Below are 20,782 nucleotides of genomic sequence, written 5' to 3'. Positions count from 1 at the left end.
AAAGGCACTCTCCTAACGCGCGCCTAGGCCGTGACGGTGTCGGAATGGGTCGGGTGAAGGCTCTGGAAATCGGGCCTTGGACCACAATATATAGCCGTCGAGGTGTAGATGCGCAGGTTCTGCTCTATATTATCGCGAACTTCGGGAGAAACCGCCGTAGTTATTTTCGTTCGCTGACGAACCGTGACCCGTCTCTTCAGTCGGTCTTACAGCCGCCGCACAATAGTAAAATGTTCTCGCCTCCCGATACGGAAACCGTTTGACGTAAACAAGCGAGACCGATAGAAATGGAAGCACGAACGAAAAGTCTGGATTTATTCAGTGCTTTTCTTGAGTTTTCGTGACTTCATTTTGTCTGCCAAGTGACGAGGAGTAGAACATGCCACCTAAAAAGCGGCACCCTCTCCTACTACATCAAATCAAAACAGAAAGAAAAAGAAAAACAGAAAAAAATTACAGGGTTTCATATGTCATCTCTGAGACAACTTGAAGCGGGAAGCCCAAATACCGATGTATTAAATGCGGATACATATGACGTACATATCCCCCTAAACTTGCTTAGTCTACTTCGCTTAGTCATCCATCTTAATCCGCTCTCTCATACTCGTAATTCGCTTACTCGTCCTCTTAATTTGCTTTGTCATCCCCCTTAATCCACTTAGTGTACTTCGCTTAGTCATCCCTCTTCCAAAGGCAGAGTGTTCCGCTCCTGCCCTAGGTCATGGGTTCGAGTGCCTTAACTTCATTTTAATCAACTGGGCCTGAATTAACATCGCCTTCATTAACACCAAAGGTAATGGGTTCGACTCCTACCAAAGATGGAGGGTTCGTAGCCTTAATTAACACCCAAGTTCGGGGGTCTGGCTCCCACCGAAGGGGATTCGAGTGCCTTAAAGCTATCTTAATTTACTGTGCCTGAATAACTTCGCCATCATTAACACTAAAGGCCATGGGTTTGACTCCCGCAAATGGTCGTGGACTCCCACCAAAGATCGAGGGTTCGTAGCCTTTTTATACTTTTTCGTGCCGTCGACGAGTTCACGCCCAAGGTAGGCTGACTAATGAGACGTATAAGGCTTTCACTTTAATAAAAAAAGGTTGGGAATACAAGGTGACAAAATTTATTCGGTCTCGTCTGTTATAAAATTAACTCAGTAATGCGGCTGTGTTACAAGAATGCACATTTTTGTGATAGATGTGGAGGCTTGACCCGCTACACTCTTCGTATGCTCACAATGCGTTCATATTAGAAGACCTTGATTTATTTATCTGCCTAAAAGGTAATCAAATGCGGCGCGGTAGTTCGAGGGCTTGCGTCCTTTGGATAATTGACGACCCTTTCACCGCACACCTGTGGGTATATCGCTCATTAGCGGAACAAGGTGCAAGTTTTCTAAAGAGTTGCGAGACTATTCAGTGAAGTTCTCGGAATACAATTCAGCATCCAGTCGGTCTAGGATTTACTGCAGTGCAAGGAGATTCTCCCAAGATGAAACCGCTTGCCGCGCTGAGCGGGAGAGAAAAACAAGGAAAAAAAAAGAAATGTCGGCGCTATTTTGCGTCAGACGACAAAGGATTTGTGCTGCGTAACTTTTGATTGGCTACTGGAGCAACGCATCGTGCTCTGAAGTTTTTTCGGTACTCCGTTCTATTCTCTCGCCTTCGAACTTATCTCGTGTTTTTTTTATGGACCGCCCACTGGTCGAACCTCGTATCTCTCGCAACTGGTGGTCTCTTCCTGCCTAAGGTGCCTTTAGCGTGTCATAAGGAAGGCCTTGCCGTCCCACATGAAGTGCTTCGCTGTATGTCTCACGACCCTTCGCAGTCACGGCAGGTGCAACAGTGTCGCGAGCCGCTGAATGTTGAATCGTCACCGTTTAACGATAGTCCGCTGGCGTGTTCAGACGGTCGTCGCCTGCTGAGCACGATGTCGCGGGTTCAATTTGTTGCCGCGGTGGCTGCCTTTCAATGGGGGAAAGACAAGAACGCTTGGCTGCTTCAGTTCAGTTTTATTTCAGCTTCAGAGAAGAAACTGAGGGTGGCGAGAAACCTTTAATATTAGCCCCCACTCAATTATAGCCTCGGTACTTAAATTTACTTAAATTTAAGTTCGCGTTCAAGAACCCCAAGTGACCAAAACTAATCCGTAGCTCTGTACTATACGGCGTCTTGAGCCTAAAGGAGATTTGGCACGTTCTACGCTAAAAAGCAATCAATTTATCAATGTTGTCACGCGGCCTATGGCTTTCTCTAAGCTTTCCCAGGGAAGTCGGTGGTACTGTGCCTGTTGTAGATGTTTTAACAAGCTGTCTCTGCAACGATGCACCCAGTTCCCTAATCCTCTCCAGACAGCAAGTCAAAGCACCGCCGCCTCTTCTAGATAAAGGTTTTTTCCTCATCTTCTCATGTTTGTCGACTTTCTAAGCCTCCCTTCTCTCAATTGCGCTGCGCCGCCCGCGCACGTATTATAAGCCGTGCTTTCATATAGTTGGTCGTGGACTGGTTCAGCTCATCTGTGCGAGCCAGGCTGCGAATTCTTCCGTGCGTGGCGCGCATCCAATGAAGTCCTTCTGCACTCGAGCTGAAAGAAAGAAGGCAGGTGGGAAAGTAAGATGAAATAAAGCAAATAATAATGCGAAGAAGAAGCAGACTAAAATGCAGAAAGAAGGACGGTAAGAAAGGAAGGCCGCGATTCTACGCGCACTGCCGTAGGTCCTCCCCAGGGGGCTGGTCATATCCTTTTTTGAGTGTTTTTTCAGTGCCCAAATCACAATGTTTTTATTTCTCGCCTATGTCTCGGCTGTACTATGCAGAAAAACGCCAACGGCCGGCCGCACAAACAGCGGCCTCGTTTCGGTGTGCGGCTTTGGTGATGTCTCGTGTCTGCTATACCCGCGCAATACTACACAAAAATGCGTTGTATTGAGAACCAGTAGGCAACCCTTCTTTTTGTCTTTTTGCCTATGTAAAATGGCTGCCTGTGTTTCATAGATGGCTTTTTCTTTCCGCATTATCTCAGACTGTGTGTTGAGGAATTTTTCTTTATGGCAGGTAGAGGTTTCTGTTTCTTTCTTATTGTTGCACAAAGTGCTTCGTGTGGGATAGTCGAATGCTTAATGGCTGTAAGGATTCAGTGAGCACAATAATTCCTTTTGTCACACAAAAATAGCAAAAGTTGTGGACAGGAGAAGTCGGCGAGGTATTTGTTGCATTTTTAATACCGTAATAATTGAATCATTTATCTTTATTTGCACGACATGCCTGACGAAACCTTGAGTCGCTTGCTTTCAGCACTTGGTTGCTTCAGTGCTTTCAGCAATTCGCGGCACCGTCGTTAAGGGTCTGCTAGGATGCGCGCCGTTTTGGAGCCTCCAAAAGTCCGGAAGCATGGCGCTGTGTCTCATGGAGCGGTGCAACTTGATGGGAAAACTCATTTAGTTTATGCTAACGTCAAACGGCGAGAGGGCCATACTAAAAATGTGCAGGTCAAACTAGCGCCCATTCCTTGCGTTCGTAACACCCGAAATGACACGTGCGCCTTAACTTGAAAAGCTGGCGGAGTGTGGCCCTTCGTTTAATAAGGCATATATGAGCCGTCGGTATATGTTCTCTAGTTAGGTACATAATTTGTGACTTTCAACTGCTGCAGTATTGTGTTCCTAGCGCAATAAACAGACTTTAGTAGAGGTACGCCTACAGGATTTATCAAAGGTATTGTGTCGCATGTGCGGAGTTTTATGGGATAGTTTTGTTAAGGATATTTTTTTCGAGGTTTTTTGGCGAAAGCGAGTAATCGGGAAAGCAAGTAAGTTGGTCGTGGACAAGGCTTCCGTTTAGAGGCCAGGTCATCGAGATTTAACAATAATTTTTTCACCTCGGTCGGTGTCTCTTTTTGTTTTTCGCCATAAGTAAACTGAAATGCCCAAACCATCTCTAATAAGACTAAATGCGCTTGTTGACTCGCTGCACAAGTGCGCAAAAAACAAAAAAGCTGAACGCAATGTCATGGAAAGTAACAGGAAATGTAACAGAAAGTCATGTATTATTGTGGAAGGTCATACGGCAAGACACTGATTGGTCCTACAATGCCAATTCTCTTCGGCGATTAAAAGTACCGGCTGGGCACGCATTGCGGCAAGTGAATTAGCTTCGCTGTCTTATTGCGAGTAGCATCATTTGTCTATTTCAGCCGTTTTGTGAATATTTCTCTCTCTCTCTCTCTCTCTCTGTGTGTGTGTGTGTCTCACCTATCCTCCTATGCCGACCGAGTGTCTCAGCTTGCTTGGGTCGCTGGGTATGTGCGCCTTGTCGAGATGCCGTCGTGCTCGTTCAAGCGTCGTCATTCCAGCATCTTGATCCGACGTGGTCATGGCTTCCACTCCGACCAAGTGGTCCAAGTGGTCGTACCAGCTTTGTCATCTGACTCTCGTCATGCCGCCGTCGTCATCACGCCATTGTCGCCACGCAGTCGTCATCAGGCCGTCGTTGTCACACTGTCATTTTATTATTGGCATCACTTCAGTAATGTCATCCTATTGTCGTCGTGCCGTTATCGTCATATCACCTTCGTCGCTTCATCGACGTCAATCTTCGTAATTCTTCCGTGCGCATACCTTCACCATACAATCGCGATTACGCCACCGCCATGCCATCGTCATCATTGCGTCGTCGTCAGACAGACGCTATCATGCATCCGTTGCCATACTCTCGTCGTCATGCCGCAGTTGTCGGGCCATCGTGGTCATTATAGCTTCTTAATCCGGTTGTCGTCATACCGTGTTGGTTTCGCCATCGTCGACATAAAGCCGTCGACACCTAATTGTCATCATCTCGTCGTCGTCGCCATAATGTTGTCGTTACGTCGTAGTCATAATTTATGAATCAGAACTTCATTGTCGTCATCCCGTCGTCGTTATACCGTCTTTGTCGTCGCATCGATATCGTTCCTTCCTCGTAATTATATTGTCGCTGCGTCGGCGCAATAAAGTCGTCGACATATCGCCATAATCATGGGTGAACTTGGAAAACGAGTGCCATGGTAAAGTGACATGACATCGGAATATGGGACATTCAGCCGAAACAGCGGAAGTCTGAAAATTACTACTACACGTGTTAAATAAACCTCATTTCAGGAATACAGTCTTGTCATTACAGTGCTCGAATTATATACGCATTACCATCGATAGTCGTCATGGAATGAATTTTGCCGCATCTTACAACGAAGTTGTATGTGACTCGGATCCTGGGGTTTTTTTCGTCTCCGCCGAATGAACAGTTGACCGAAAACCATTACACGAATTGAAAAGGAACGTGCCTATCCCCACTGCACTTACGCATGCAAGACACACCACAGTATTCGTTTGAATAAAAAAACGCACGATAGATGATAAGGCGCCTTCGAATAATGCCAAGCAAGTGGTCCTTGTCGCATGGCATGCGTTTCCCGGTCAAGAGCACGGTGGCATAGGCTGAAGTTTCCGGGTACTGGCAACTGTAGCCTACGAAGCAGGGAGGGACGCCACTAGAGGTTCCTATATATATATATATATATATATATATATATATATATATATATATATATATATATATATATATATATATAATCGCGCCTAGCACTTGATATCATTTGTGTTGTCGTAGCACTATGGGAAGTCCACGCACACTTCAGACTCCCGAAGCGCAGCGTGGAGACAATGAGTGATGACGGGCACAGCAACGTCAGTACGAAAATTGGCGTCTTGCCCAGGCTCAGCAGGATGAAGCGGTTTATACTCATAGCAAGTCACGCACAGTTAGGACGCCTTTTATATCGTGCCTTTTAGTTAAGTACCGTGCATTTAACTGTCTTGTTGTCAGTAATTTTATGTAGTGCATTGCTCAGTCGGTTAAGGCTTCGTCACATTGGTCTGTCGGATCAGGTGATAACTACAGCTTCGCTGGCCAGTCACCTTCACAGCGTGGATTGGAGCCCTACATTTTTGCATTAGCCTATACTTTGTCAGCGCATCATCGGGTGGCTGATCGCACGTCCCGTTTACCTTGCCGTCCTGTTGACAGTTGTGCGATTCTTTTAGCGCATTTATGCGTGTCCCCTGAAACGCACGTCTCTACAACTTCCCTTTTCCCTTCCGATTTTTAGGGAGGTGTGGAAGGCGCTGCTCCTCGGTCAAGTTCTGTCGGGCCTCCTCTGCGGCACGGGAGTCACCAGCCAAATCTTGCAGTCGCAGCACAACCTGCAAATCCCCACGGGTGAGCGCAACAATGTTTCTAGGCGCTCAGTTTGCTACAGTAACACTGAAGGGCAATGTTTTACCCTTTTAAGCCAGTGATTTGGTCCTTGTGGACCCAATTTTCATTTATTTTGTGGAAATATTCGATAACTACTCTATAAAAATAGGGAGAAAACTTTTCGTTCGTGGTTTTCGTGCCCATAATTCCGCACCTCTGCGCCAGTGTGACCTCACGAATTTCTCGCGTGTTTTTTGCGTCTGCGCAGACTCTCACAGCTTGCTAGAGTCCACTTTACACCTTCTTTAGCCCGAAGCAATTACCTAAAGTATTTGTAGGTGCTGTTAAAAATAGCGATGTCACGGCTCGCCTGCTCCTTTTCTTCATGACTTACAGTTGACTAGTGTGAGTGTTTGCATATGTCACGTGCGCTATTGCGTTATCCCATTCACACCGTCCGCACCGAAAAATGGAAGCGACGGAAAATAGAAGGTCATATACGGGAGCGAAGCTCAGTGCACCGCGTCTTCATTCGCGGTTCAGTTCACAACAAAGACAACGACAGCGACAACACTCCCGGGAAGCCCGCGGGGACAGCACTTCGTTTTCTCTACGGGAAACGTTAAAATGTGAGACTTAAAAGTCTTGTACTGGTGCATAAGCGAGCGCAGACAGCCGAAGAGATTGAATTGCGTAGACATCGCCGTGCTGAAGCGATACGCCATCGCATCGTGGTGAAACGTGAAGCGGAGTGCCAACGAGGTTCACAAGTAAAACAAAAAAGAACGCGTCCTCTTCCTGCTTTGAGGACATCGACGTATCAAACCGATCAAAAAAATATTTCGCGCGTTCATGGAGGCAACGCCAGCACTCAACTTCGTAAATTCGGACACAGTCCTACCGCACGCACTGTCAGGATTGGGGGCTCAATCCCATCGTCCGTGGTCCTTTGCCAAGATTGGAGTACGGCATGAATTCGTAGGTAGCTGGCCCATGCCGTCGTCCAACTTATTTACGCTGAGATCGTTGATGAAGTGAAGAACTGCTTCTCATCGAGAACGAGGAAAAGGGGTTTATTTACAGAAATTAACTCAGTCTAACATGACTGCTTGAGAAAAAGGGTAACAGTCCAACATGACTGCATGAGAGAAGTGACTCAGTCTAACATGACTGCTCAAGAGAAGTGTCCTCAGCATTCGCACAACCACAGTTTTTATACACTCGATGCGCCGGTCCTACGACGCGGCGACTGTTCGTTTACTCATCACCAACTCGCCGCTGCTCTGCAGACCAGTTTACGTACACAAAGGCAACCGCGCTCTGTACACAGAGGCAACCGCGCGGGGTGCCGTTCCGGGAAACTATCGGCGCCGATCGAGGGTCGCTCGTTGTTCCGTGCTAGGCCGAAGCGTGAGACGCTCCGAAATACGTCGTCCCCAGGGCAGCTTGTCCATGCGTGTCAAATCAGCTCCGCGTTGGGGAACTCTGGAATCATTGTCCACACACCGAACTCGTCCCGTCACAATGTCGATGGGGCTGGAGGAAGGAAGCGGGTTTTCAGCACAAAGGCCGCTTCTTTGAACGCCTCCCAGCTGCAGCGACGGAGAGGGAGAGGTGCGCGTCTTGCACCCCTTGTCGTAATCGGGTGGCAAGGTGGCAATCTTGCTTAGCGGCTCGCCATTCTTGACAGCGCCTCCATGGCCCGAAAAATCTCGACTGTCTAGCGCTGACAACCGCTAGGCAGGAAGAGAACGGCTGCTGGTCAGGGGGGGATTGGTGTCTTGGCTCGCAGCGACCACTTGTGCATTGATGTCACCGCCCCAAAACATCCAACAAGGACAGGCAACTGCAAAATGAACCCCGCAACACGGCTCTGCGCCGAGATGGCGTGCATTGGCTATCACTTTAGACTCGCTAGGCTTCAAAAAAAACAACAACAACATAAGTGCAGAAGCAAACAAAAAATGCTGCATTTCGCTATGCCAATTTCTGAAGCAAATTCCTGCTGACACATTCAGCAATCAATGGAGGGAATTCTGCTGAATGAGAGGGGATTTTCTTCGCCTAAAGAAAAGCTAACACTAGTAACCCCAAAATTTAGGCGGGACCCTCAAACGCAGAATTCAAATTAGCCTGCTCAACCCATCCGCATTGCTATGCAACTTTCCCTTCTTATATCTAACGGAGAAGTTGTACTCTTGGAGAGTGAGGCTCCATCGGAGCAAGCGGCCATTTTTGTGTGACATTTGATTGAGCCACGTCAGAGGACAGTGGTCGTTCTCGAAGATGAACTTCGCTCCGTACAAGTAACACGACAACTTCTGGGCGGCCCAAACCAAACAAGCGCATTCCTTCTCTGAAGCGCTGTAGGCTTCCTCTCTTACATTTAGTTTACGGCTGGCGTAGAGGATAGGATGCTCCTCGTTATCGTCGCCGACCTGACTAAGTACCACGCCCATACCTCTGTCGCTTGCGTCGCATTGAACTATGAATTCCTTTGTGTAGTCTGGCGCGCGAAGCACAGGGCGAGAAACCAATAGCGTTTTCAAACTTTGGAAAGCGTTCTCCTTGTCCTTATCCCAGTGTACGTTACTCGGTGCTCCCTTTCGGAGGGCGTCTGTTAATGGACTTGCCAATTGCGAGTAATTCGGAATGTACCGTTGATAGTACCCCACAAGTCCCAAAAATGAACGAAGGTGCGTTTTCGTGCGCGGCTGAGAAAAATCTCCAATCGTCGCTATTTTCAGCTCAGCCGGCCGTCTCATGCCCTGACCGACAACATGGCCCAGATAAGTAACCTGCGAACAACCAAACCTACACTTTTCCGCTTTCATCGTTAAGCCGGCTTCCCTCAACCGTGAGAACACCTGTTTGAGGTGCGATACGTGTTGTTCCCAGCTGTCCGAAAAAATGGCCACATCATCAAGATAAGGTAAGGCGAACTCCTGCAAGTCCTTTAGGACAATATCCATTAACTTAGAGAAGCTAAACGGCGCGTTCTTCAGCCCGAAGCTGAGTGCGAGAGGGCGAAAAGTGCCTACAGGCGAGATGAATGCGGCATAGCGGCTGGCACTTTCTGAAAGGGGAACTTGCCAGTACCCCCGCACGAGATCTATAGTTGAAATGTATTTAGCAGCGCTAACTCTTTCAATTCGTTCCTCAATGTTGGGTATCGGGTACAGCTGATCCCTAGTGATCGCATTTAACTTCCTGTAGTCAACACACGGACGAGGGTCCTTGTTAGGGGTTTCTACGAGTATTAGCGGTGACGTGTAGTCACTCTCAGCGGGCTCATTAACTCCCAACTCTAGCATGCGCTGTATCTCTGCCTCCATAATCTCTCTCTGTCTTGGAGACACCCTGTAAGGTTTTGATCTTACTGGTTCGGTAGAGGTCAGCTTAATTTCATGCGTTATCAGTTCGGTTCTACCCGGCCGATCGCTGAATCTGTCGAGATATTCCCCTAACACCCCTTTTAGCTCATCTAGCTGCTCGGGTCTTAGAGCATGCGAGCTTACCGAGTGTTCTACTACTTCTTCTAGGCCGATTTCAGAGTTGGAGGTTGCCCTATACTCCTTAAACTTGGTACCAATGCCATCCGGCTCTTTGACAGTATAGTTAACGACTCCGCTCCGCTCTACATACGGCTTCATCAAATTACAGTGATATATCCTCACTTCCTTCCTGCGACCGGGCATTCTCAAAGCATAGTTGGTATCTGAAAGTTTGTGCAACACTTTAACGGGCCCGTCCCAGTGAACTTCAAGCTTGTTCTTTCTTGAAGGTTTGAGGATCATTACCTGGTCTCCGGCGTTAAACGTACGAAGCCTCGCATTCTTGTCGTAATACAATTTGGCGTTCTTTTGAGCTAGTGCCATGTTCTTTCCGACTAGTTCTTGGGTTGCGCTTAGCCGTTCCAGTAAATTTAGCACGTATTCAACCACGGTTGGACTCTCCCCTCTTTCCTCCCACATCTCTCTTAACATTCTCAGTGGAGACCGGAGTGTCCTCCCATACACTAGTTCTGCTGGTGAGAACCCTGTCGCCTTATGTGGAACCGTTCGCAAAGCAAACAAAGTTGCCGGCAGACAGTTCTCCCAGTCCTCCTTGTGCTCGTAACAGAGCGCACGCAAAACTCGCTTAAGCACCGAATGCCACCTTTCTACACTGTTTGACTGATGGTGATAGACAGAACTGTGTATTAACTTTACCCCGCACTTTTGCAAGAATGTGGAAGTCAGTGAGCTCGTGAATACTGACCCTTGATCTGCCTGAATTTCGGCTGGAAACCCAACTCGTGCAAACACTGTCAAAAGCGCGTCTACTACTTCAGTGGAGCTGAGCTCTTTCAAAGGGATTGCTTCTGGAAACTTGGTAGCCGGACACAGCATGGTAAACAAGTACCTGTAGCCTGATTTTGTTTTTGGAAGAGGCCCTACCGTGTCTATTACAAGCCGTCTGAAAGGCTCTGTTATTAAGGGCACTACCTTCAGTGGAGCTTTCCAAGTCTCTCCTGGTTTACCAGAACGCTGGCAGGCGTCGCATGATCTTACAAAGTTTTCTACATCTTTGAAACAGCCAGGCCAGTAGTATTCCATAAGCAATCTTTCCTTTGATTTGTTTATGCCTAGGTGGCCGGACCACCCATTTCCATGACAAAGACTCAAAAGGTCCTCCCTATACTTAGTAGGTATGACTAACTGATCTAAAATCTTACCCTTTCGATCTCTGTAATGCCGATACAACAATCCTCCTCTCTCATGTATCGTTACGTTGCGCCTAGCAATGCCTTCTTTAGCTGTGTCACGTAATTTAGCTAAGCTCTCATCATTCTTTTGCTCAGCTGCCAGTGACTCTCTATCCACGCGTAAGAGTTGATCGAAGTTCTTTGAGGCCGGTGATAATAACGACCCTGTCTCGCTTGTGAGCGCGTCTGCTTGCTCTTCCTGCAGGCTAGAACTCTGACACTCTAGTGCTACGCTCTCATTGAGCTGGTCAGCTGGCAGGCTCTCCTCAACTGTTCTTTCGTCCCTCGGGCCTAGCTCGGATTCGGGTATTGAAGTTATGCCCTTTTCTGCTTCCGCTGGAGGAGCTTGAGCATTTTCAGCCGAAAGCGCCGCGATCTTACGAGCTTGGCCTCGGGTCAATGCCTGTACTATGCCCTCTCCCAGTTTGAGCCCTCTGTCACGCAGTAACTGATTCGAACGATTCGAAAAGATGTAGGGATACTGCAGTGACAAAAATTTGGAAACTGCAGCCTCAGTCTCTAGCTCCCCGAATGGTCCACTGATTTTGACTTTGGCCATGGGCAGACACACGCTGTGTTCTTCTACAACCTGTTTTATCCACGCTACTTGTCCGGTGAAGTCATCTACCATCACGTAAGACGGATGGACAATGTCCAGCGTGGCGGCACTGTCTCTTAGCACTCGGCATGGTTTTCCATTAACTTGCAGGTCGTGGAGATATGGACTTAAAAGTTCCATATTCTCATCCTTTTCCTCCACGTAGGAAAAAACTACGCTAGACTTCTCGCAGTTTACAGCTATATGTCCCAGTTTGTGGCATTTGTAACAGCGAATTGGTCTAACAGATTCGAATTTTCTTTTCTGTTCTTTTTGTGCGGTTTCTCCGTTAAGTTTCTCCTCGCTCTTTTCTGCGGGCTTTTCCGCCATATCTACAGGCTCTGATCGTCTAGTTTGCGCACCCCTTTTGAACGGAAATGGTTTCCGCGGTCCATTTCGACCGTCCCAGTTTCCCTCCTCGGCGTTCAACTTTCTACGGGTTGCGTACTCTTCGGCTAATTCAGCCGCCCTTTCTACAGTGTTTACATTACCTCTGTCTTGCACCCACAGTTTCACAGCTTGGGGGATGGTTTTGTAAAACTGCTCTAGACACATGCATTCAATGATCATGTCTCTGCTGTCGTACGCTTCCGCGCTTTTAAGCCACTCGACTAGGTTGGCCTTTAAGCTATATGCAAACTCCGGATAGCCCTCGCTATCTTTCTTGCCTGTGCTCCTAAACCTTTGCCGAAAAGCTTCGGCTGAAAGGCGGTATTTCTTCAGGAGACAAGCCTTAACTTTTGCATAATCATATGCATCCTGCACACTTAGTCTGGCGATTACTTCCGCCGCCTCACACGGCAACATAGACAGCAACCGCTGTGGCCATGTACTCGGGCCGAAGTTCATCTTTTCGCAAGTCCTTTCAAAATTGCTTAGGAACAAGCCTATGTCGGTCCCGACCTTAAATGGCTTTAATAGCCTGTCCATGCGGTACGATTCTGCCTCACTTGATCGTCCCAGAGCGCCTTCACTTCCTTGAGACATCTCCAAACGTTTGCTTTCAAGTTCCAGTTGCATTTTTCTTAACTCGCGATCTTTATCGCGTTCCTCTCTCTCTTGTTCTTTTCTTTCTCGTTCTTCTCTCTTTTTCAGAAGTTCAAACCCCATTTCAATTTCTTCCTCACTGGCCTTTTCGGAAATTAGCTCCAATAATTCCGATTTGAGCATTTCCTTGCGTACATCTAGGCCCAGTTCCTCACCAACAATCAACAACTCGTCTCTCAGCAGTGTCCTTAACTCCATGACTGCTGCTTTACTGCCTTGATTCTGCTCTCTAAATCTAGCTAGGAAAACACAACCTAGCTAACACACAACAATCTAGCTTCCCTACTGTTCTAAACAGAACAACCACACAATGAAGCCTAGAGAGTCAAAGCAAAAACCAAGCACTCACCGCAGATACAGCACCATGTCGCAAAGTCCATCTCACCGCTGTCAGCCAGTTGTCAGGATTGGGGGCTCAATCCCATCGTCCGTGGTCCTTTGCCAAGATTGGAGTACGGCATGAATTCGGAGGTAGCTGGCCCATGCCGTCGTCCAACTTATTTACGCTGAGATCGTTGATGAAGTGAAGAACTGCTTCTCATCGAGAACGAGGAAAAGGGGTTTATTTACAGAAATTAACTCAGTCTAACATGACTGCTTGAGAAAAAGGGTAACAGTCCAACATGACTGCATGAGAGAAGTGACTCAGTCTAACATGACTGCTCAAGAGAAGTGTCCTCAGCATTCGCACAACCACAGTTTTTATACACTCGATGCGCCGGTCCTACGACGCGGCGACTGTTCGTTTACTCATCACCAACTCGCCGCTGCTCTGCAGACCAGTTTACGTACACAAAGGCAACCGCGCTCTGTACACAGAGGCAACCGCGCGGGGTGCCGTTCCGGGAAACTATCGGCGCCGATCGAGGGTCGCTCGTTGTTCCGTGCTAGGCCGAAGCGTGAGACGCTCCGAAATACGTCGTCCCCAGGGCAGCTTGTCCATGCGTGTCAAATCAGCTCCGCGTTGGGGAACTCTGGAATCATTGTCCACACACCGAACTCGTCCCGTCACAATGTCGATGGGGCTGGAGGAAGGAAGCGGGTTTTCAGCACAAAGGCCGCTTCTTTGAACGCCTCCCAGCTGCAGCGACGGAGAGGGAGAGGTGCGCGTCTTGCACCCCTTGTCGTAATCGGGTGGCAAGGTGGCAATCTTGCTTAGCGGCTCGCCATTCTTGACAGCACGGAGTGTCATTTATCATCAGTTGACAAAGGTATTTCGCAGTTTCAAAGATCTACGTGTCCTACTTCACTCTTTATAGATTCACTCATCCCAACGCGCCATGGTCCAGCATGATAGTACTGTCAACCAGTGTAGTTCAATATAACCTTGCCAAATTCATGGTCTAAGCACGCCGACACATTATTAAACCATGTTTCATTCGAGCAAGCGTGTAGTAATTCAAGTGCTGCCACATAAGCGAGACTCGAATACATCGGTGCTTGCCATTCTTCCATGTCTTGCGCAGATACCACATTACTGGGTAGCTATGCAATCAACATTTAGTGAAAATTTATTTGCGTGCATTGTGTGTGCGAATGCTGTGCATCAACATAGATTCTTACATTGCGTGGCATCTAGAAACTATGAATTTGTTATCGCTAAAGAGCGCCACCCGAACGAGCCCGCAGAAAAGCGCATTAAGCAATTAAAGTAAAATTTCCTGCAGCGAAAAAGATCCGGTTAAGTATGTGCAAGCGATCAGCGAAAAAGAGCCCCGAGGTTAGAAAATGCTATGAAGCATAGCTGACGCGATAGCGCCCTGCGAAATCATGCAAGTACCCTCTCTAGTCGGGGCCTGAAAGTAAAGTTTATTGAAAGTGAAAGATAAACTCAGTTGCCCCATCTTTGATACCCTTTTATTTATGTATTTGCTTGTTTTTGCTGTGTTGACAGCTGGGTAGCGTTAAACCTTGGGGCACAATAGAAGAGAGGGCTGGTTATGATGCAAAGAACAACGCTTATTCACTATCTTGCCCTGGGGGGCCAGAGTTTGGCTGTTGCGATAAAAAGGTCGGAAAAATTCAGCGCTGGCGCTGTCATCGCGTCACGCGCCGTACGACAAGACCAGACAGAAGACACGTAAAATTTACGGGCTATTCAATAAGTCATGCAAAAAAGAAAGATAATGAAAGAAACAGCTTTCTTTCCCGAAACTTTTGAAGCATGGAAAATGTATCGTAACGAGATAAGAGCAGAAGGAAATCAAAGGAAATACAAGGTTATGATTCCACACGTTACGGCAAGGACTCGGCATCGTGTTATATAACGATCACAGATTTTTCATTCATTTAGAGTTCCTTAACGTCTTTCAGTATTGCCATCCACCGGCCATTATATTTGCACTTTGGTAGCTGAGGAAGGAAAGACAAACACGTTTTCAACTCTGCAGTTTCTGAGATCGATTTGTGGCGGATCTTCGTTGCGATGTTTTCGGATGCACATTTTGGTCCAGCCAAAGTGAGAGCGTGGTGAAAGGTCTTAGTGCATCTAGACGTACTCAGTGTCGGAATAAGCTCAGCCACAAGTTGATTCCATTTTGTCATTGGCTCACGGTTGAAGTTCAAGAGGTTGAAAGTGTTCGCCTGACCCGAAGTCTAGTGAATCGAAGGACTTGCCTGAAGCATGATGATGAAAACCTAGCTCTATAGGAGTCCATCGGTTGGAGTCGCACAGGCAATCAACTAGCCATGGGAAAGGTGCGGAGAGAAGGTGGAGGCTTCCGAAGAAATCAATGGTTAAGGGTAGTAAAGTGGTTCAATCTATCGTTTCTTAAACATTAAACCCCGACTACGTGCTCGTACCCCCACTGCATAGACGGTTCAGTGTGCCTTCGCAAGAGCTGCTGTTTGCACATCGGCCTAGCTTAGGTCTAGGGCATATTGCACGATATTAAAGTTATGATCGGTGCTGTGCATAAATAACTCGGGAAAGAACACGTTGCATAAAATGAAAACATTACGCAGAGCATTTAGTAGAATGAAATTTAAACACCTGCTTCGCGACAGCTTCTATTCCAACATGTGCGTTCGATCTGCATAACGTGTCTGGGTGAGCGTGCCACTGAAAAGCGACGTCAAAAAGACTTTCGTTATACAGAAAAACTTGGATTCTACAGTCGAGATGGACGACTTTGTCACTCCAGGGTCATTTGCCCAGGCGCAACACCGTTCACTACAACAAGTGAAAATCTACCCGGGAGCTGAAAGATTTGCTCATTCGGGCAGCTATTTTCAATAGGTATGCTGTGCTTTTGTCTGCTGGCCTTAGAGCTTGCAAGTCAGGCTTCGCTTTCATTTCACCGTTGTGACGGGAAAGAGGAGGACTGAAGAGCCAGAAAATTCGTAGCCCACCAGTAGCCGTCCATCGTGAAAACGCATAGAAACCTAAAGGCGCTATTATGGGAGCTTCATTGAAGCTCAGCTTGGCTTCCTCTCTAATTACGTCTAAGAGCTAGAATGGTGAGGGTATGTCTACGGAGAGAGCAGCACGACTTGAAAGGCTGGAGTGATGCCGCATATTATTTGCCCCGTTTCATTATGGTGTCCATGATAGAGCTTCCTACAATAATTACTAGAGGGAACTCTCGCGCTACAATCGTTCAGCGACCATGGGAATACATAGTGAAATGTTTTGCACGCACTATTGACAAGGACTTAGTGAAGGGGGACACACGAGCGCACCATGGGAATGATTGTTAGCACGTGGATTTGTCGGATCTTTGTGCTTGTGGCTTCAGGCGTCCTTATGAGTTCATTTATTACGAGATGGTTCTCGCGCTAGAAGATGCGAACATAGAAAGGGTGGTACAGTGCACACGAAACACTTCGTGCACCCCGTGGTAATGCCACACACCCTTGGTGTGTACGGTATTACCGCATTTACCGTACAGTAACTTGGCGCTGCTAAAACTCTCTGGGAAAAGGAAACTTGGAATAAACGGTGCAATGAAACAACTACTATGATTATGAGTGTCGTATTGACAGGAGATTCAGTCCGTTGTTTTCGCAACGCCGACGGTTCTTTGGGCTGCAGCGCAGAGTTTCGTCAACTACGTGCTGCTGTGCGCGGTGTTCACCACGTGGCTGGCGTGCCGGGGCGGCGACGCGGGCCTCATACCCGTGCTAAGAGCCCGCGGTGGACGCTACTTCCTGCTTGCTTTGGTGGACGTTGAGGCGAACTTCCTGCTGGTCAAGGCCTACCAGTACACCACGCTCACCAGCGTACAGGTACGTCGCTCCCCGAGGGGAAGGCACACGTAGCAAACCATCGGCGCAATTATTCGGTGTCGCACGAGCAATGTCAAGCGCCCGGACACATTTCCGTTTGGACCTATGTTTTCTCAACATTATCCAGTTAAAAAAAAAAAACACCGATATCAGCGTTCCCCTCTTACGCTGGAGGCCTGTCTTTATATCACCGTTGAGAAGGGTCAGCGGCTTGGGCTCCAAAATTTCTAAACTTGCCTTGTGGAAATATGTAGCGCTAGTGTCTACTCAGGTTCCTATAACAATGCATGATTCAATCACCTAAAATGTGATCTTAGGCGCAAGCATGAGCAAGACACTGCGTGTAGCAGCATTGCGGGTGGTATGGCAGACGTCTGCCAGATGTGATCAAGGGAAATTTATAAAATTGTGTCAGGTCAACATACGGGTATCTTGATGTTCCTGGGAAGTTATTGCCCCCATTTAAGGAGCAACGCCAATACAAAACAGCAGTGTATCACATCATTAGGATAGGAAATAGCATAAAAATTTACCTAGTCTCATGGTTTCTCTTCACCATAATGGCAACACCTTGTGGCAATAGGTGTGACAATGTCCAATAGAGAGAAATAGAGCGGGAAAGAAAAAATAGGGATGGTAAGGAGATCAAACAGACATGATTTGCTGCTGTCCGCTTCTGGCAAAGGGACTGGCAGTTAAACTAAAGGGTCAATTTGGTGAATTAGATCTACAGATATCCAATGCATGCAGCTTTCCTTGCGGCTACCTAAATCTATGAATTTGTTCGAACCATACCAGTGTAACGCGCGGGCTAAATGCATGGGCTATAAGGATTCGGAGTACATTTCTCTAGCACCTGTGGACGAGGACAGAAGGAAAGATGTTCACAACACAAAGTTGGTGATTAGCTTGGTTGACTGTGTGGTTCTGGCGAAGCACAGTGATAAAGATGTACGCGGAATTATTGGGGCACACGCTATCAATCAGAATGATCAAAGCTGCGTAAGCACTCTGCCTGTGGAACTCCTCGATGAAGAAACGGCCTTTTTGTGAAGCTCAATTTCGCGTATTTATCAGGTGTGGCGTTATTGTGCACGGTGTATAAAGATGTTTTTTTTTCTTGCTGGGAATAAAATCGTTGGAGCTAGCGCATTGTTTGTGTTGTCGTCTTCTTCTACACTCGTCCACTGGCGCTGAAAATGTGTTCCAAGTTAGAGTACGAACATGCTCAACACACAGCAGGCCTATTATGGTTCACCGTAAATTTGCCCGAGGGTTGTGGGCTTCACCTACAGATTTGTGTGCTGTGACGGTAAACGTCAATGTGCTACACTGCCTCTCTAAAATGTTATAAACCGGCTCAGAGTGTCAAATGTTCTGTGTTGTTGACGTCCGCCATATATCATGGGTTTGGTAACCCCGGAAATTTAACTGGCGTGTCTTCCCCGCATGGCCGTCAAAAACCCAGCTGCTGGACTGCTTCACGATCCCGGTGGTGCTGGCGCTGTCGTGGCTCGCCCTGAAGGTGCGCTACCACCCGGTGCACGTACTGGGTGTCAGCGTGGCGCTCCTGGGCGTCGGCTGCCTGGTGTGGGCGGACGCGCACGAGGCGTCCCACTCGGCGGGTCAGGTGTCGGCGACGCCCAATCGGCTGCTCGGCGACATGCTCTGCCTCGGAGGTGCCGCGCTCTATGGCATCTCCAACGTGGCGCAGGAGGCGTCCGTCAAGCTGTGCGGCACCGTCGAGTTTCTGGGCGCGCTGGGGCTCTTCGGGAGCGTCATAAATGGCATACAGCTGTGAGTGTGCTGCCGGTTTCATTGGACTGAGAAACTTTTATTTCCGAGAAACCAGTAGGGGGTTTCCTTGGCAGCGTTCTGCTTCTATCGTGTGGAGGACAATCCGTTTCGCTCTTTCAAGCAATGAATGTGTTTTCACACCTGTACATTTGCGGCACTACTTTTTAAGCTCTGCGCCTGATTTGGGTGGTCCGATGGAAGCACATGAGTAGGTGATTTGCCACGCACTCTTACCGTGTACTAAGCGGACACGAAGCAAAATTTAAAGCGCAGTACAACTGAAAGAAAGACACTCGTCGAAAAGTGCAGCGCTCATGTTGCACTGCATGTGTTTTCCTTGTGGTTCGACAATTCCCGAAAAACCATGCAACCAGCCAAAGTCAAGTACTACTGCTACAAATGAAAAACGGCTTTAAAGCCGGAGTGGTTGACAACAGCTGTCGCTGAGGGCATGTAAATTCGTTTGAGAGAACGTGATGAGAGGGTAAGGCCCAGAAAGCAGCTGATCCAGTTTTCTTTGCATTTATAGTGACAGTTACTTTTTACGGTGTCCCTACCACTTCTTTTTACGTGAATCACTGTTACCATCACTTTCGTGAGTGACGAGCAGCCGATTATGATCGTAGGCTAAGACTTGACAAAAGATTTAACCCGAGAGAATTCGTTGCGCACATTCCATAAGTGGACGTTGAGTACTGCTATGGCTTTGGACTGTACCTCTTCGTGTGAGTGCCTCATTTGACTTTGAGTTTTGACTGCCTAATTTCTGGCCGTCCAGTACCAAGAACAACAGCATAACAGAAAGCCACAATGTCGAGAGTGTGTCTGATCGAAGCAGTCTTATCTGTGTGTCTATTTGTTCCCACTTTGCGATATTTGCATACTTACTTCGCTAATCTACTTAGCACACACCTTAGCGTTCCTCAGATTACAGCGGTAGGAATATGTTCGATTGCCAGAAGCGAGTAACTAACGAAACCGGCTGACCATATGGTGGAGCTCCTGCCCGAGCTGCCTTTGCCGTCTTTATTTCTATATAGGAGTCTCGGCCGCTTCGCACTACGATAGCGGAAGATTTGTGAGCGCAATATGAGTGTTCGTTCCGTCATTATATGTCAGTTTCGCTGTGAGTGTAACCTTAACTGTGCAATTTACACCGTCTAATAAAACTCAAAGCGTAATATGAGCAAATGAGACCTACCGGATGTTTTATTAAAGTCCAGTCAACGCACTGTTCGCACGGGAGATAAGGAGGGACATCGACGCTAGAAACGAGGCCGTCATCGCGGATCGAACGAGGCAGAGAGCAAGAGGAGGTTCAACGTCCGGTTACGTGCGCCGCCTTTCGAACAAATGCGGCCCCTCTGTTCCTCATTTGGGATTTTTGGCTTCCTCTTTCAGAGAATCGGGATGGGTCGGGCGGCTGAACCGTTGGATGCTAATTAGGAAAGCCCTGTGGTCATTACCGCGGTTGCGTGTCGCGTCTCTCGCTGCCACCGCGGTGGGACTGTCGTTAGCGCGGCTGCCTGCCCGAGCGTGCTCGGCCTGCCGAACGTGAGCTGGCCTTCACGTCCGCTTCCGAACCGTCAATGCGACTACACACGGTCATTAGCGAGCGGTCCGCCGCCGATTGGGACGTCGCGAGGGGCAGCGGTTACCGGCCGGTCCGAGTCGAGAAGCGCGACCGTGACTTAATGGTGGCGCGCTACAAAGCCATGCCGGGCGTCTCCGTTGTCGGTAAAAGCGCGTAGAAGCAGACAAACGGAGTTGCATTCACGCCAGAACCAACACAGCCCTATGCCCCTGTGAAGCCAGGAAACTTCTTGGCGATATATTGATTGATGTATTGGGTTTAATGCCCCCACAGTAACGCTGGTGCTACGAGAGCCCCAGTGGTGTATTGCTGCGGGTACATTTTTGATCAACCGGGGTTCTTTAACCTGCACACGAATCTAAGAACGCAAGTAGTTTTGCAATCCTCCCCTATCAGAATGTGAACACCGCGGCCGGGAGTCGAACAGGTGACTTCTTCAGCAATGAAATATGCCATCGCCGCAGGGCCGGCGTAGTGGTTAAGTCTGTAGAAATACTGACGTGTGTGAAACAACGGTAAGTTGGCAGCCCCCGATGTATATCTT

General features: G+C 48.0%; 1 protein-coding gene across 2 annotated transcripts in view; it reads left to right on the top strand.

Moving 5' to 3' along the window:
* LOC135899735 (solute carrier family 35 member F2-like) overlaps positions 1-20,782 on the top strand; it is a 236,920-nt gene that overhangs the window by 206,669 nt on the left and 9,469 nt on the right. For both annotated transcript variants that reach the window (XM_065429062.2, XM_065429063.2), the window contains 3 exons: positions 6,140-6,249; positions 16,654-16,847; positions 18,316-18,644. In XM_065429062.2, the coding sequence (XP_065285134.1) occupies positions 6,140-6,249; positions 16,654-16,847; positions 18,316-18,644 (633 nt within the window). The remainder of the gene's footprint in view (positions 1-6,139; positions 6,250-16,653; positions 16,848-18,315; positions 18,645-20,782) is intronic.

This window comes from Dermacentor albipictus, chromosome 5, assembly GCF_038994185.2.
Source record: "Dermacentor albipictus isolate Rhodes 1998 colony chromosome 5, USDA_Dalb.pri_finalv2, whole genome shotgun sequence".
Lineage (NCBI taxonomy): Eukaryota > Metazoa > Arthropoda > Arachnida > Ixodida > Ixodidae > Dermacentor > Dermacentor albipictus.
This window is presented reverse-complemented; position numbering and strand designations above follow the sequence as displayed.